General features: G+C 40.5%; 1 protein-coding gene across 4 annotated transcripts in view; it reads right to left on the reverse strand.

Annotated features, from left to right (window-relative positions):
* The window catches only part of LOC116099656 (pregnancy zone protein), a 47854-nt gene extending 40213 nt beyond the window's left edge, over positions 1-7641 (reverse strand). For 2 of the 4 annotated variants that reach the window (XM_031383575.1, XM_031383572.1), the window contains exons 1-6: positions 7547-7641; positions 4491-4661; positions 2986-3169; positions 1833-1986; positions 1615-1667; positions 476-496 (exon numbers count right to left, since the gene is read on the reverse strand). In XM_031383575.1, coding sequence (XP_031239435.1) covers positions 476-496; positions 1615-1667; positions 1833-1986; positions 2986-3169; positions 4491-4576 — 498 coding nt within the window. In that variant the 5' untranslated portion in view covers positions 4577-4661; positions 7547-7641. Of the gene's footprint in view, positions 1-475; positions 497-1614; positions 1668-1832; positions 1987-2985; positions 3170-4490; positions 4662-7307; positions 7373-7541 lie in introns of all 4 variants that reach the window. The other 2 variants (XM_031383574.1, XM_031383573.1) reach the window with 2 other exon arrangements.
* Between the last annotated feature and the right edge of the window lie 7003 nt (positions 7642-14644).

A 14644-nucleotide genomic window follows, 5' to 3' on the forward strand; every position in this document is an offset into this window, starting at 1 on the left:
CTGACCTTGGAATAATGGACGGTGCGGTCACCAGCTATGGGATCCCTTGAATCCTGCAGCTATGCCATTCCCGATGTTACAGTCTTGCCTGACCTTGGAATAATGGACGGTGCGGTCACCAGCTATGGGATCCCTTGAGTCCTGCAGCTATGCCATCCCCGATGCTACAGTGTTGTCTGACCTTGGAAGCCAAGCAGGTTAGTTCTAGAAGGGAGACCCTGCATATATGTGTCACAATGGACTTCCTTCTGATATATATGCCTGTTTTAGCCAGAAATATTTGAAGAGCCACAAAAAATCACACCGTCATAAAGTACTTCAATCCTTTACTTTTACTTTTGCAAAGAACTTGAGGTAGGCAGAGAAGATAGGATTTGTTTAGTAGAGGTGAAATGGAGTCTGAAAGGAGACATGAGATCTTGTGGGACTTGTAGGGCATCATCATTCTGACTGAGATGTACGGTTTGGTACCTACCTCAATATAAATGACAGGGAACTGAAAAGAAAAAAAAACAGTATGAGTGTGCGGTAGAATTTTAAAAGAGAGCATCTTTGTAAAATTGCAGTCTCTAAATTTTGCTGAGCTTATTGCTTCCTTTTTCATACAATGATTTATTTCCTTGTTCCATACCAGATTTCCTTTTTTTTTTGTTTTTGTTTTTGTTTTTGTTTTTTCGAGACAGGGTTTCTCTGCATGGCCCTGGCTGTCCTGGAACTCACTCTGTAGACCAGGCTGGCCTCGAACTCAGAAATCCACCTGCCTCTGCCTCCCAAGTGCTGGGATTAAAGACGTGTGCCACCACTGCCTGGCCCCAGATTTCCTTTTTAATTAGTTCTTTGAGAATTTTGTAAAAGGAGTTTGGACCATATTTACCCCCCACACCCTTCTCTACCCACTCACCTTTGTGTCCCCCCTCCCCTATCAGGTCCAATGGTGCTGCCCACATAGTCATGGATGTCAGAGAAGACCATGACATTGGGTGGCAGAGCCTATATCATAGAGGAACAAAATCGCTGTTTTTCTTGTCTAAAGTAGCTGTCCTCTGTTTGATCCATTACCTTTTTACGTGTCTAGTTTGGAACATAAATCTCTTAAGACGTCATGGCTTTCCTTTTATGGCTAGCATACATTTGAGGAAATCTATCTGGATGAAAGATTTGAATGTTACATATATTATTATTGTTATTTTGAAACTGATATTTGCATAAGAGAAACCAAATGCTGGAAGTGGCTGGAATTTTTTAAGAGGACATTTTCAACTAAGTATCTTTTTGTTGTTATGTTTTAGATAGCATCTTACTATGTGGTCCAGGCAGGCCAGGGCCTTGTGGTCCTTCTTTTCAGCTTCCCACCTTCTGGGATTAGAAGCATGCATAACCAGACCCACGTTTATTTTTAATTGCTTTATCGACTCTGAGGATGCAGTGGGTGAACTGTGCCTCAATGCTACCATTTCATATGCTTCTGGCATGGATCTCAAGCAATGTTCTGTGGTAGAGTCAGGTGTCTCTTACATGAGTTCAGGTTTTCTAAAAAACCAGACTTAGATATTTGTTTACTTTTCTCATTGTAAGCAATCATTCTCATTTCTCACCCACCAACAGGAGACTCACCATTTCATTCAATGGGCGAAAACCGATGTCCACAGAGACAACTCGGAATTTCACTGAAACAAAGATTTTACTGTGAGACGTCCCCTTCTCCCCCGCCCCCAGTGGGAACCCAAGGCCAGAGGTCCCATGACTGCAGCTTAGACATAAAGAACACCACCAACCTCACCCTCTACATCACCCCACCCCACAGTTGTTTTTGTCCAGTGAATTCTTTATACCTATCTGTCCTGGTTTGTATATGGGTTTGTCTGTCTGGACAAAGACTGGGCTCTCAGCTTTTGTTATCCGAATTGATGTTTTCTTTATGAAGTGCTGCGTTGGTCCTTTGATCTCCACAGCAATGAATGCCAAGGGTGTAGAAGGACCTGAGATCTGCAGAAAACCGTAGAGAGCATGTTCAGATTCACTTCTGGGTGCTCAGAGTCTACAGGGTTCTGTCTTCTTTGTGAATCCATGAGAACTGGTAAGGGGGTGCCAAGGACCCGATTTCCTGTGATTGTGTAACATGATTTTAGCAGAAAACATTGCGAAACAACGGACGATTCTTCAATGCAGTCAGGTCAGTGATTAAGATGGTGTCCTTGTTTCTTCACAGCAAAGTCTTGCTATTAAAAATAATTTTCCTATTCTACCTTCCAAGGCCAGCATCTGCCATCTATCTTACATGAATAATTTGACTTTTAAGAAGATCAGTATTCAAAGGCTGGAGAGATGGCTCAGCACTTAGAGGCACACACTGCTTTTTGCAGAGGACCTAAATTAGGGTACCACATCCATGTCAGGAGGCTCAACAACTGCCCACAACTCTAGCTCCATGGTGCCCTCTTCTGGCCTCAGTGGTTACCAGAGGCACAAAGACACAATTTAATCTGAAAATAAATCTTAAGAAAGAATCTCAAGGGGCTGGCGAGACAGCTCAGTGGCTAAGAGCACTAACTGTTCTTTCAGAGGTCCTAAGTTCAATTTACAGCAACCACATGGTGGCTCACAACCATCTGTAATGAGATCTGATGCCCTCTTCTGGTGTGTCTAAAGACAGCTATGGTGTACTCATAGATATAAAATCGAATGGATCTTAAAAAAAAAAAAAAGAGAGAGAGAATCTCAATATTTATATCTGTAAAAGTATAAATGTTTTATCTACCTCAGAAGTTTGCCTTAAGGTAAGACTAAATTTTTCTTACAGCTGTGGTAACCTTGTAAGCACTCCATTAGACCTGTTTGTCAGTATTATAAAGGCAATTTGAAGCACACTTCGTACTCATTATTTTTTCCTTAGTTAAAGTATTTCTTTTTGATGAATGAGAATATAAAGTTCAACTCAGTTACTCTCTCTCTACTAGTACCGCACATCCCAGGCGGGACACTGACCGTGAAGGAGCTGCAGTAGAAGGAGTCTTTATCCACAGCCTGGCCCATGAGGAGGTTGGTGTGCACCATCCCATAATCTAGAGTTATGCTGAGCATCACAGTCTCGTTCACGTGGTTGAGGTTGACACAGGCCTTCTCAGGGACTCCTGAATAGAGCTCTGACGGGACCAGCACCACGTATTGTCTGTGGAGAAGAGGACCAACCAGGAAGGATTCAAGAGACGTTATTATTGCGAGTGTTTTCATCAATCATAGGTTTCAGGAGGATTGGATTCTCCTGAGGTCAACATAAATCCTAATATTAAGGGGCTGGTGAGATGGCTCAGTGAATAAGAGCACCCATCGAGTACTCTTCCGAAGGTCCTGAGTTCGGATCGCACATGGTGGCTGACAATCACCCGTAATGAGATCTGACGCCCTCTTCTGGTGCGTCTGGAGACAGCTACAGCATACTAATGTATAATAATAAAAAAACCTTTGGGCCCAGAGTGAGCGGGGTCTACTGGAGTGAGCTGGGTTTACCGGAGTGAGCAGAGGTCCTAAAAGTCAATTCCCAACAACCAGATGAAGGCTCACAACTATCTGGACAGCTACAGTGTGTACTCATATACATAAAATAAATAAATCTTTTAAAAAAAAACCCTAAGATTAGATACTATTGTGATTCTCTGGTGTTCAGGAAATGTTCACCCACAGAATATTAGAAACATGGGACAATCAATTCAAGTTATCGACATGTAGCAATTTTACCCAAATCGAAACATTCCTTTCTGGAGGGAGGAGGGAGGAATGAGATATAAGAGGTAAATTTTATGAGCTGAAGCTAACAAGCTTGATGCAGCCTTCCCATGGTTACAGAGGCACAAAACAACTATTGGAGAGAGGAGAGGAGGCAGAGATGCCTCTAAGAGACTCCTGGACCAGCCCAGTGGCATGGAGGAGACTCTCCTACCAGCTGAACTATCTTCAAGCCAAGCATGGAGTCCCAGGAATGTGCCTTTTAGTGACACAGCTGTCTTTGAATCATCCATGTCCCTGTAAGCAACCCGTGACTCATTCCTGGAGGTGATCCCCACAAACACATTGGTTTGGACTTTGGTAGAATCAGTAATGTTTGTTCCCTATCCGAGCTAGGTAAATGTTTGTGTCAGGTCTCGCCTCATAGACACACACACACACAGAGTCTGGTGTTACAGCTATTATGTGTCTTCGCTAGAAATTCCAAATTCCCAAACCATGAGCTAATCAGTGGTTTATCACTTGGAGACCTTAAAAACCCCACTGCATGTGGCCCTGGGTCCCACGTGAGCATCACAAATCTTATCCAGAAAGCACTAGAAACTAACGTGCAAACACGGGGAGAAGCTGAGCTGCTTTTCAACCCAACAGCTAGTCCTTCCAAGTTCTTTGACAACAGATTACTGCATAGGAAACCAGGAAAGAGGTAATAGCGTAGGAAGGAAGGAAGGGCACGATAGAATTTTCTGGAAATAAAAATAGCTTACGGTTTTGCAGTAGCTGTGGTGGCATCTCTGGGAAGAAGCAGGAACAGTAATAGACAGAGTGGTGTGGGCAGCTGGCTTCTCCTCATGGTGGAGAGGGGCAGAGAAGAACGGGTCTGAGCCCTCAGCCCCTGAACTCTGATCTTTGTTCAGATCCGTTGGCTTTTATTTTACCTGAAGGGCAGTGAAAGTAAACTGCCAATCATTTATTTTTGTAACATATTAACTATCAAAAAATCAATTCCAGATCATTTCCAGGACTATCTATGTTCTTTTATCCATTTTTAAAAGTTACCCAAATGTACTAACCTAATTCAGGTTAATACACAGGACTTTAAACATTTTAAAAGAAAAATGAAATAAGCCACATGGGTTGATGAAGTAAATCAATACACCAGCCCAGTTTTTTTGTTAAGGATAATGAATGCAAATATACAATATCAATCTCCTTTTTTTAACTCGGAGTATTGAATTTACTCAATGACATAATTTACCACTGAATGTTAGATAAGGTAAGTTTGGAGGTATGTGCTTCGTTTTTATTTTATTTTATTTGGAAGCTGAAAAAAATAAAGCCAAGTTAGACTTTGGTAGAATCATTACTTTGATTTGTCATCACATCCTTATGTAGGGTGAATAGAGGCCTGTGTCAGGCCTTTCCAGGAGAAGTCTTACACAACAGGTGTGTGTGTGTTTGAGGGTGCATGTGAGTGTGGCAGTCAGAGACTCATCAGGTAACTTCTCTAATTTTCCCTTCCCCCTCCTCCCCTTCCTCCCTCCTCCCTCCCTTTCTCTTCCTCTTTCCTCATCTCCTCCTCTTCTTCCCCCTTCTCTTTTTCTTCCCCTTCTCCTCTTCCTCCTTCTCTTCTTCTCCTCTTCCTCCTTCTCTTCTTCTTTGTTTTTCAAGATAGGGTTTCTTTGTGTAGCCCTGGAAATCCTGGAACTAGCTCTATATGCCACTGACTAGGTTGCTTTGGGGACCCCTTGTTCCACAGGGTGATAAAAGTTCTGGCCTGGTGGGCAAAGAATTCGGCTAGTGACAAACAGAAATGACACAAGGGAGTGTGGTCAATGCAATTTGTACAAAGCAGAAATCAGGTTTATATAGTATACAGAGAACAGGGCAAACGACAGAAGTCACGTAGGCAGGAGATGGCTACATCAAGGTCAGTGAGAACAAGCAGCCAGGAGCAAGGTGGAGGAGCAGTGGTGTCCTTCTTCCTGGGCTATTTTGGTAGCCCCTAGATAAATTCTCTGGGTCTGTCTGAGGCAAGTAGCTGAAGGTCATATACTAGCATTCCTTGGCTGTAACATAGATAATTAGTGGGGGAAGCCCTACAACTTCTCTCTGGTAGTAAAACAATTCTGCCTTGTGTGGGACTGTTCTGACAATTAGTGCCTAACTGCTCTCTCTAACTCTTGAGACACCCTGTCTGGTAAGACAGCTTCTTCATAAAGATTCCAAGCTAATTACAGCTAGGAAATCAATTTAGGATTATTGAAACACTGTGGAGGCCAGGAAATAATGTTTAATCTCAGTTTTAGCTAATAACTAAGTATTTCTTAGGGCACCTTATGCCTGACTAAAGAAAGCATGCAGCTCTCTCCACAGACTTTAGCAGAGACCAATCTGGAACACAGCTGAGCTAGGAGATGTCAGTGACCTCAGGAGACTGGCTCCTTTTGAAGCGTAGGCCTCAGGTCTGTGATCAGGTTTTTAGGCCTGTCATACAGACACAACCGAAGTAGACGGGTGTTGTGTGACAATTCTCCCTTCCTTAAGATTTTTTTAGATGAAGTTCCAGAACTTCCCGCCTCATCATGGCTAGGGATCTCAGATCCCTAAAAACAAATAGAAGCACAATAATCACTATTAAAAGATAATAATAATAATACCAAGCAATACTATATATTGAACCCAATCCAAGGGATTCAATGCGCTTAGATTATTTTTTAATTCACTGGCCAACTCATCAATGTTCCAAGTATCCAAATGACTTTTGCTAATATCTGAAATTTCTGCTTTAATTTTTCCATATCATGAGAAATATCTGTATCCTTCCATACTCCCTGCAAACGGGCCTTAGTTTTTTCCCAATCCATAGTCTAAATAGTTCTAGTTGAACAGTAGTAGCACTAGCAGTTCTCGTGCAGTCTGTGGTGGATGTAGCTTCTCTATTTCTGCTGTCAGCGTCTGCTTTCCCTGTTCTTCTCTAGACTCTTGAGGCTCCCTAGCCTCTGTAACCGCAGTGGCCAGTACTTTCTGTCTCTCATCTCTCTTTAGCTCTCTCGCCTCTTGTCTTTCTGTCTCCTTTTCTCTATTTCTTCTTCTGCTTCTCTGTCCCTTAATGATTTGCACTAAGTCTTTCAGCAACTTGCACTAAATCTCTCAACAACTATCTTGTAACCCTTCTAACTTTTATATTATTAAGGCATAACCATAATTCAAACAAAACCCCGTTTTTTAAACCTTCTATTCTTTTTAAAATCAGTATCAGAAACATTACATTAAAGTTACAAAATTTAGATGCCAATTCTTATATATGAATGCATAACAATGCAATTTTTAATACATCGTAAACTAATTATCTGTTACCAATATTACAAGCAAAACTCTGCTGTCTCCTTTAAGAGCAGCTTGTACAGATACTCAGCCTTTATCAGCGTTTTTTTCAGCTGTGTTTAACTTTTAGACACAACACAGTGGCTTATCAGTTTTTGCTGCCTTTAAACAAGTCAAGCTAAATCAAAGTTTTAACCATTTTTTTTTTCTTTAACATGAAACACAGTACAACAGTCATAAATTTAAATAGCACTCACCTCATGGTAAGCAAAGCATGACTCCCAAGGCTTCAATATCCAATCATATTTACACAATAACAAAACTACAATTTACAAGATGTCAATTCAATAACTTTTGAACCAGATAATAAAGACAATGTTTCAACTCAACCTATTTTGCAAAAACCTACTTGGTAGTTCAGGAGTCCCTGCCCATCTACTCTGTGTCCCAGCTCCCCCGCCCCCACCCCCACCCCCACCCTCTGACCGCACCTGACCTTCTTGGGCCCTGTGGAGCCTGCACCGAAGGAGCAGAGGTGCTGTGGGCTCTGAGGCAGCAGCTGCCCCTCTCATTACTGGGAGCAAAGTAGGAGGATAGGAGGGGAAGTATTCTTTTTAGTCTCAGTTCTCACAGTACAAACTCAACAGATCTGGATCTAAAAGTGAAACGGAAGGACGAACCCACAAAGGGGGTGACTAGACCAAGTCCTCCCAGCAGGAAAATCTTGCCTTTAACCTCTTCATCTTGGGAATCTTTGTGCTTGAGAGAGGCAGGGCCGGTTGGACCAGTCTGCCTTGGATCCAGATGGAGGACTCTGTATTCTGTGGAAAGAACACACATATACCCCCTCTTCTCGAGGTAATCAAAACATCTGGGCCTTTTTAGGCTCCAGCCAAAAAATTATTCCATTTTACCTAGGCATAATTATGCCTGGTTATAGGGTGCCATCCTTGGCATCTAATTTAAAAATTTTTTTAAGAATAAAAAGCATGATTTAAATAAATAATGTGGACAGGGATGTAACTCTCCCTTTTCTGTTCAAAAGCCAAACCATTTAGAGTGCAATGTGCATGTTTAACAATTACCTGTCTCTGAGAAAATTAAGAAATCCTGTAATATGGGCAACATTAAATTGTTAACAAAACATCTCAAATGCCTGCCTGTAATAGCCAGTTCTATTATCTGTTCTACTTTAGTTAGGAACACCAAACATAGAAAATTAATGTAGGCAAGGATTACATTTATTGTTGCTTTTCTTGTTAAGGCAATTGTAACTAGAAAGCCTGAAAAGGTATCAATAGTTACACGTGCATATTCTATTTTTTAATTTTTTAAAATTAGAAATATTCTTTAAAAATACCAAATTATCATCACAAGCCATTACTATTTTGATGATGTAAAGAATAAGGTTATATGACCAATTGTTTTTGTGTAAAGTCTATAATCTGCCTGGTATATAAATCTTTGTGGCATTGCCTTAAGGGTCTTGTCCAGGCAGTTTATGATATCTTAAGGAGTTTTTAATTGTATAAAGACAGTTTTTTTAAAGGAACAGTACTTTCTCTTAACTTTAGTTGTATAAGCATGAACAACTGTAAAATTTGAGAATTAGTAATATCTAAAAAGGAACAACTCCAAGCAATTGTAAACTTTGAGCTATATATATATTGCTTGTCAGCAAAGTAAAAGCTTGATTTTAGCACTTTAAAAACAGTGACTAAAGCACGTAGTTCAATTATCTGTGTCAAACATGTGATCCAATCACATATATTTTTCTCCCATAAAAGGCCTGTAAATGTACTTTGTATCATGGAATGTATATATAAATTTATAGGAAATATAAAAGCATGCATACAAGCATATTTTAACAATCTGTCTTTTGGATAAATATCAATGTTGTCTAAAGATCTTTACTATGTAATAGGCCAAATATCAATTAACATTTTGCAATAACCAATTTAATTGCTGTTTGAAGCAAGAAATATAGATGTCTCATTAGGTTTTTAAGACATTCCTTCTAAAATACCTTTATGACTTTATCATATAATTTTTCATTAATATCACAGTAACTTCAATAATAGGATGTTAAAATTTTACTTTGAATATGGGAGAAAGATGAATTTATATTAATGCTCTCTACATCTGTAGAGGGAAGAGACTGGCAGCAGGTAGGGTCTCCTGCAGGCAGTTGAGTCTGTTGAACTAGTTTGCAGCTGGTTGCAAACGAGCCCTGGTGTTGCTGAGCCAGAGAGCAGCAGGCTTGGAATTCTCAGCCACAAGAAAGAAACGGTCTCTAAGGAGACTGGAATCTCACCCAAAGGGAAAAGTTTTAAAACAAGAGTCAGTGTTAAACTGAATATCTCCCATCCTCAAGGACATCATAGGAGTAGCTCTGAAATCCATTTTCTTTTAGTTTTGATCACTCTTTCTCTCATGTCATTTGTATAACTCAGAAATCTGTCTGTCTGCCTCCCAAGTGCTAGGATTAAAGGCATGTGCCACCACCGCCTGGCCAGTTTCTTGTCCGACTATTTTCACCTGCTTCTAAGATGAGCAGAGTTCCATCTTTATGGAACTGTTTCCCGAGGGATTTCTGCAATCTCCTCAGGTGTCCCAGCCCCTCGGCAGCTGGAACATGCAATTTTACTCCCCCCTGAGAATGTATTCTGTTTCCTCAGGTACTTATAGGTGCTGAATTTCCATCTCTTCATTGCTACAGCATGGGCAGTTCTCTGCACCACGGCTGGTGAGGTGTCTAGGCAAGACTCTGACTGCCCCATGATACCAAGATTACTCACCAATAACTGATAAACTTATCAGCGGGCCCGTGACACCCTAGTGAGAGCCTATTCTTTGTCTGAAAAAAGGAAAAAAGAAAAGAAAAGAGAATAAGAGATAGCTTACCTGGCCAGAGCCACCACGTTGAGCGCCATCTGTCATGGACTGGGTTGCTTCGGGGACCACTTGTTTCGTGGGGAGATAAAAGTTCTGGCCTGATGGGCAAAGAATTCGGCTAGTGACAAACAGAAATGACACAAGGGAGTGTGGTAACTCAATGCAATTTGTATAAAGTGAAAATCAGGCTTATATAGTATACAGAGAATGGGGCAAATGACAGAAGTCACATAGGCAGGAGATGGCTACATCAAGGTCAGTGAGAACAAGCAGCCAGGTGCAAGGCGGAGGAGCAGTGGTGTCCTTCTTCCTGGGCTATTTTGGTAGCCCCAAGATAAATTCTCTGGGTCTGTCTGAGGCAAGTAGCTGAAGGTCATATACTAGCATTCCTTGGCTGTAACATAGGTAATTAGTGACAGAAGCCCTACAACTTCTCTCTGGTAGTAAAACAATTCTGCCTTGTGTGGGACTGCTCTGACAGTGCCTAACTGCTCTCTCTAACTCTTGAGACACCCTGTCTGGTAAGACAGCTTCTTTGTAAAGATTCCAAGCTAATTACAACTAGAAAATCAATTTAGGATTATTGAAACACTGTGGAGGCCAGGAAATAATGTTTAATCTCAGTTTTAGCTAATAACGAAATATTTCTTAGGGCACCTTTATGCCTGAATAAAGAAAGCATGCAGCTCTCTCCACAGACTTTAGCAGAGAGCAATCTGGAACACATCTGAGCTAGGAGATGTCAGCGACTGGCTACCTCAGGAGACTGGCTCCTTTTGAAGCGTAGGCCTCAGGTCTGTGATCAGGTTTTTAGGCCTGTCATATAGACACAACCGAAGTATACGGGTGCTGTGTGACATCTATAGATGCCTTAAACATATTTTTTGAGGCGGCCATCTCTCACTGATTCTAGCGCTCACCAACTGGCTAGAGTGCTTGACCAGCAAGCTGTTGGTCTCTTTCTGTCTCTGGCCCACAGGACTGGGAGAATAGCCCCAGGTGCATACCTGCTTGCCTGGCCTTTTACGTGAGTCCTGCAATGCTAACTTAGGTCCACAGTAAGCCTGAACTACCTCAGCCCAATCTCCAGTGTGTAAGTTTGGCTTTTATTTTTGTATGGTCCTCCTTATCTTTGTTTATTGTAAAGTAAATGACAGTTCATTTGAATTTATGCTAGACAATACATATTCAATAAATCACTAAACATTAAGGAAATAAAGAAGAGTGATTATTCACTAAGAAAATAATTCCTATTTGATGAGCAGCCCTATTTAACTTTTCTAGAATGAAATTAAATATTTTTAAATCAGTATTCATTCATTGTCCTATTTGCTTTTCAAAACAGGAGTGTTAGAATCTACTTTACAGAGTCATGACAATAAGAAAAATCCCACCATACATTGATATAATTAATGTATATTAAATTACCACAAGATTAAAGTTTGTGTATTTTGCTTGCTATGATGGTACATGACTGTGACCGTGGCATTCATGAGGTCAAGGTAGGAGGACCTAACTTTTTTTTTTTTTTTTTGGACTGGGAGCAGGAGTGAGATTAAGCCAAACCTGAGCATTTTACCAACCCTGCCTCAAAAAAAATAAAGAACTGTGTGGGGCAGGGTGTGGTGGTACCTGCCTGTAATCCCAGCATGTGTGTGGCAAAGGCGAGAACCCAGCAGTTCAAGGCAAGGTTTGTCTATATAGTGAGTTCTAGGCCAGCCAGGAAAGCAGAGTGAAATCCTCTCTCAGATTAAATAAAAAAAAGACTTAAATATTACTACTCATTGGTCATGTATTTCCTTTCCTGTGGAGGTTAAGGAGAAATTTTTGTTTGAAAATTATTATTTTTTTCCAGATAGAAATTGTTTCTTTTTAATTGAGTAGTTCGTTCAGACATTCCTCTGTTGGCTTCTGCTCTGGAAGCAGCTAGGTCCCCACCTCAGTATCACAACTGAGTTGAACATGGGCCCCAAACCAGGGCTCTCAGAATAGCAAAGCAAGAAACCACAAACCTGGGGCTAGTGAGATGGCTCAGAGGGTAAGAGCACTGACTGCTCTTCTGAGGGTCCTGAGTTCAAATCCCAGCAACCACATGGTGGCTCACAACCACCCGTAATGAGATCTGACACCCTCTTCTGGTGTATCTGAAGACAGCTACAGTGTACTTATTTATAATAATAAATACATCTTTGGGCCAGAGTGAGCGGGGACTACCGGAGCATCGTCAGCTATTTCCTCCACGCTCCACTGGCTTTGCCTCCGGTATTTCTGCTCCTCCTACATGGCCCGGAACTGGTCTATACAGTCTGATCCCTTGATATCCTCTATGCTGTAGTGGAAGCAGATGCACCTTCACACCATGACCTCCCTCTCCTCTCCTCAGGCCTGACGGGTGGTACCCACCGAAAATTATTTCTTAATGAAATTACATGCATAGTGCATTTGGCTCCCTTGATGAGATTGTGTTCATTTGGACGGATATTGATTATTGGTAGATTGAGACAAAGTTTTGACAATACATATTTTACCATTTTTTTCTATTCTATTTCCTATTGTGTAGATGGACACAATAAGAAAACTTGTTCATCTTGTTCATAATTTCAATAAAAATTAATTTTAAAATTCAATTTATTATTTATTAATTAATACTAAAAATTAATTTAGTATGCCATCAATCATTCTTTGGAAAGAAAGTCACTGAAAACCACTCAGTTGCAAAAGAGTCTGGAAATCTATCAGTTGAATCATTTTTCCACAAGGTCCATGAACTCACAACCAAGGCTTGCAAGGACTTAGGAATGGCTACTGACTGCCACTTTCTTAATTAAAGACTCAGTTTTAAGCCCAACATACTTAACAAATCTGAATAAACTGAAATATCAGCTTATTTATTTTTTTGTTGGAATATAAGTATAAATAGACTTTTGATAATATAGCACTCCACAGAATGCTTTTATTTTATCAGAACCGTGATCTACAGTTTAGCCTATTATCCATCCATCCATCTATCTATCTATCTATCTATCTATCTATCTATCTATCTATCTATGAAGTTACTGTACTCTTGTACTTCTCAGTTCTTGGGTAAGCAATCAGGGTGAGGATCTACTATCTACAAATGTAAGACATCTCACCTAGAGTTTCCTCCCACTCTCTGATTTACTACTGTGCAGTTCTCAGCAGCAATGGATGTCAGTTGGAAAAGGCAAAAATAGTCATTTAGACATGACTATAGAAAGTTTCACAATGAGCCAGAAGAACTATTTCTAATGTCATGATTTTCTCATACCAGAAGTAAATTTGAGTAAAATGGGTATTTGAAGTTTAAGAAAAACTGAAGATTCCTTGATTATAAGAGTTTCCACATATATTGATGTTTTAAATTGTCTTTTTGTAAGAAACTAGAACAAAGGTTTTTACTCCAGGAGGCACGTGTGAAATACATGGATAATGGGAAGTGGTCTTCACATACTGAAATGACTCTCAAGTCATCCCTAGGGTTAACTGTAGGGAAGTGATGGCTGCAACAATCATAAGATTATTGATTGTACATAATTTCAAGGGTTTCAGAAATGATGTTGAAATAGACTGAGGCCAAAGTTGAATCTGAGTGGGAGATTTTGTCCAAATGTCAAACATAAACCGTGCAGAGCCGGGGAAATAGTTCAGCAGACCAAGGCTTGTGTCCAAGCCCTGATGACTTGGTTTTGAGCCTCAGATCACATAGTAAGAGAGAAGAAATCATTGTGCTTTGATCTCCACATGGGCACTATGGCAAGTGCCTGACACCCATAAAATAAATAAGTGTGTAAAGTGATAAACCCGGTGGCATTCCAACAACTATCACGAATTTATCAAGATTAACGAATCTATACTCTAGTAACTGTTGAAACTTCAATGGCAATGCCAAAAGACTGTTGTAAATAAAAAGCAGAACTGTGGCTGAATCACAGTGTTAAATATTTACACCAATAAGGATTTGAGGAGTTGGGTTTTTTCATTGCTGATAATTGTGGTATGCTAATTAGACAACAGATATTTGAAACTAGTAGAGTAAAGCTACTTAAAAAAAAAAAAAACCATGGAAAACATCATTACCTTTGGACATAGTTCTAAGCCAATGTCATTTCCCGAGATGTGTGTTTGCCGAGAGTTGAGCAATTGTGAGTGGGCTGAGAATGGACGTGTCCTCCCCGTTTTAGTGTGTACACTGGGGGAGCTGCATTTTGAACTACTGAGGCAGAAATCTGAGCTACATTTGTGTATATTGAGACAGAAAGAGAAGCTCATATGAGTACACATGGCATTAGAAACAAGGGATCCAGGGAAAGACAGAAGTGGGAAGATAGCCCAGCTAGCACCAAAACGGGGCGTGCTTTCTCCCATTGTGAATCTTGTTCTGGCAGAGAACAAAATGGAAAAGGGGGAGGATTACCCAGCCCTCAGTGTATGCTCCTGAGCAGGCTCTGGGAGGAAGGACAGACAAAAAGGATGTAAGGAATGCATGCATGATTTTTACACATGCTTTATGCCGTACTGTATCAGCATTCAGAGAAGTTTGTATTTCTCTGATGGCTAAGGATGCTGCATATGAAAAAAAAAAGGTTCTCAGTTATTTTTATTTTATCTTTTAAGAACTTTATGTTTAGTTCCCTGCCAAAATTTTAAGTGAGTTGTTTGTTTTCTTGGTGTTTAGGTT

This window comes from Mastomys coucha, unplaced genomic scaffold (genome assembly GCF_008632895.1).
Source record: "Mastomys coucha isolate ucsf_1 unplaced genomic scaffold, UCSF_Mcou_1 pScaffold20, whole genome shotgun sequence".
In the NCBI taxonomy this organism is placed as follows: Eukaryota; Metazoa; Chordata; class Mammalia; order Rodentia; family Muridae; genus Mastomys; species Mastomys coucha.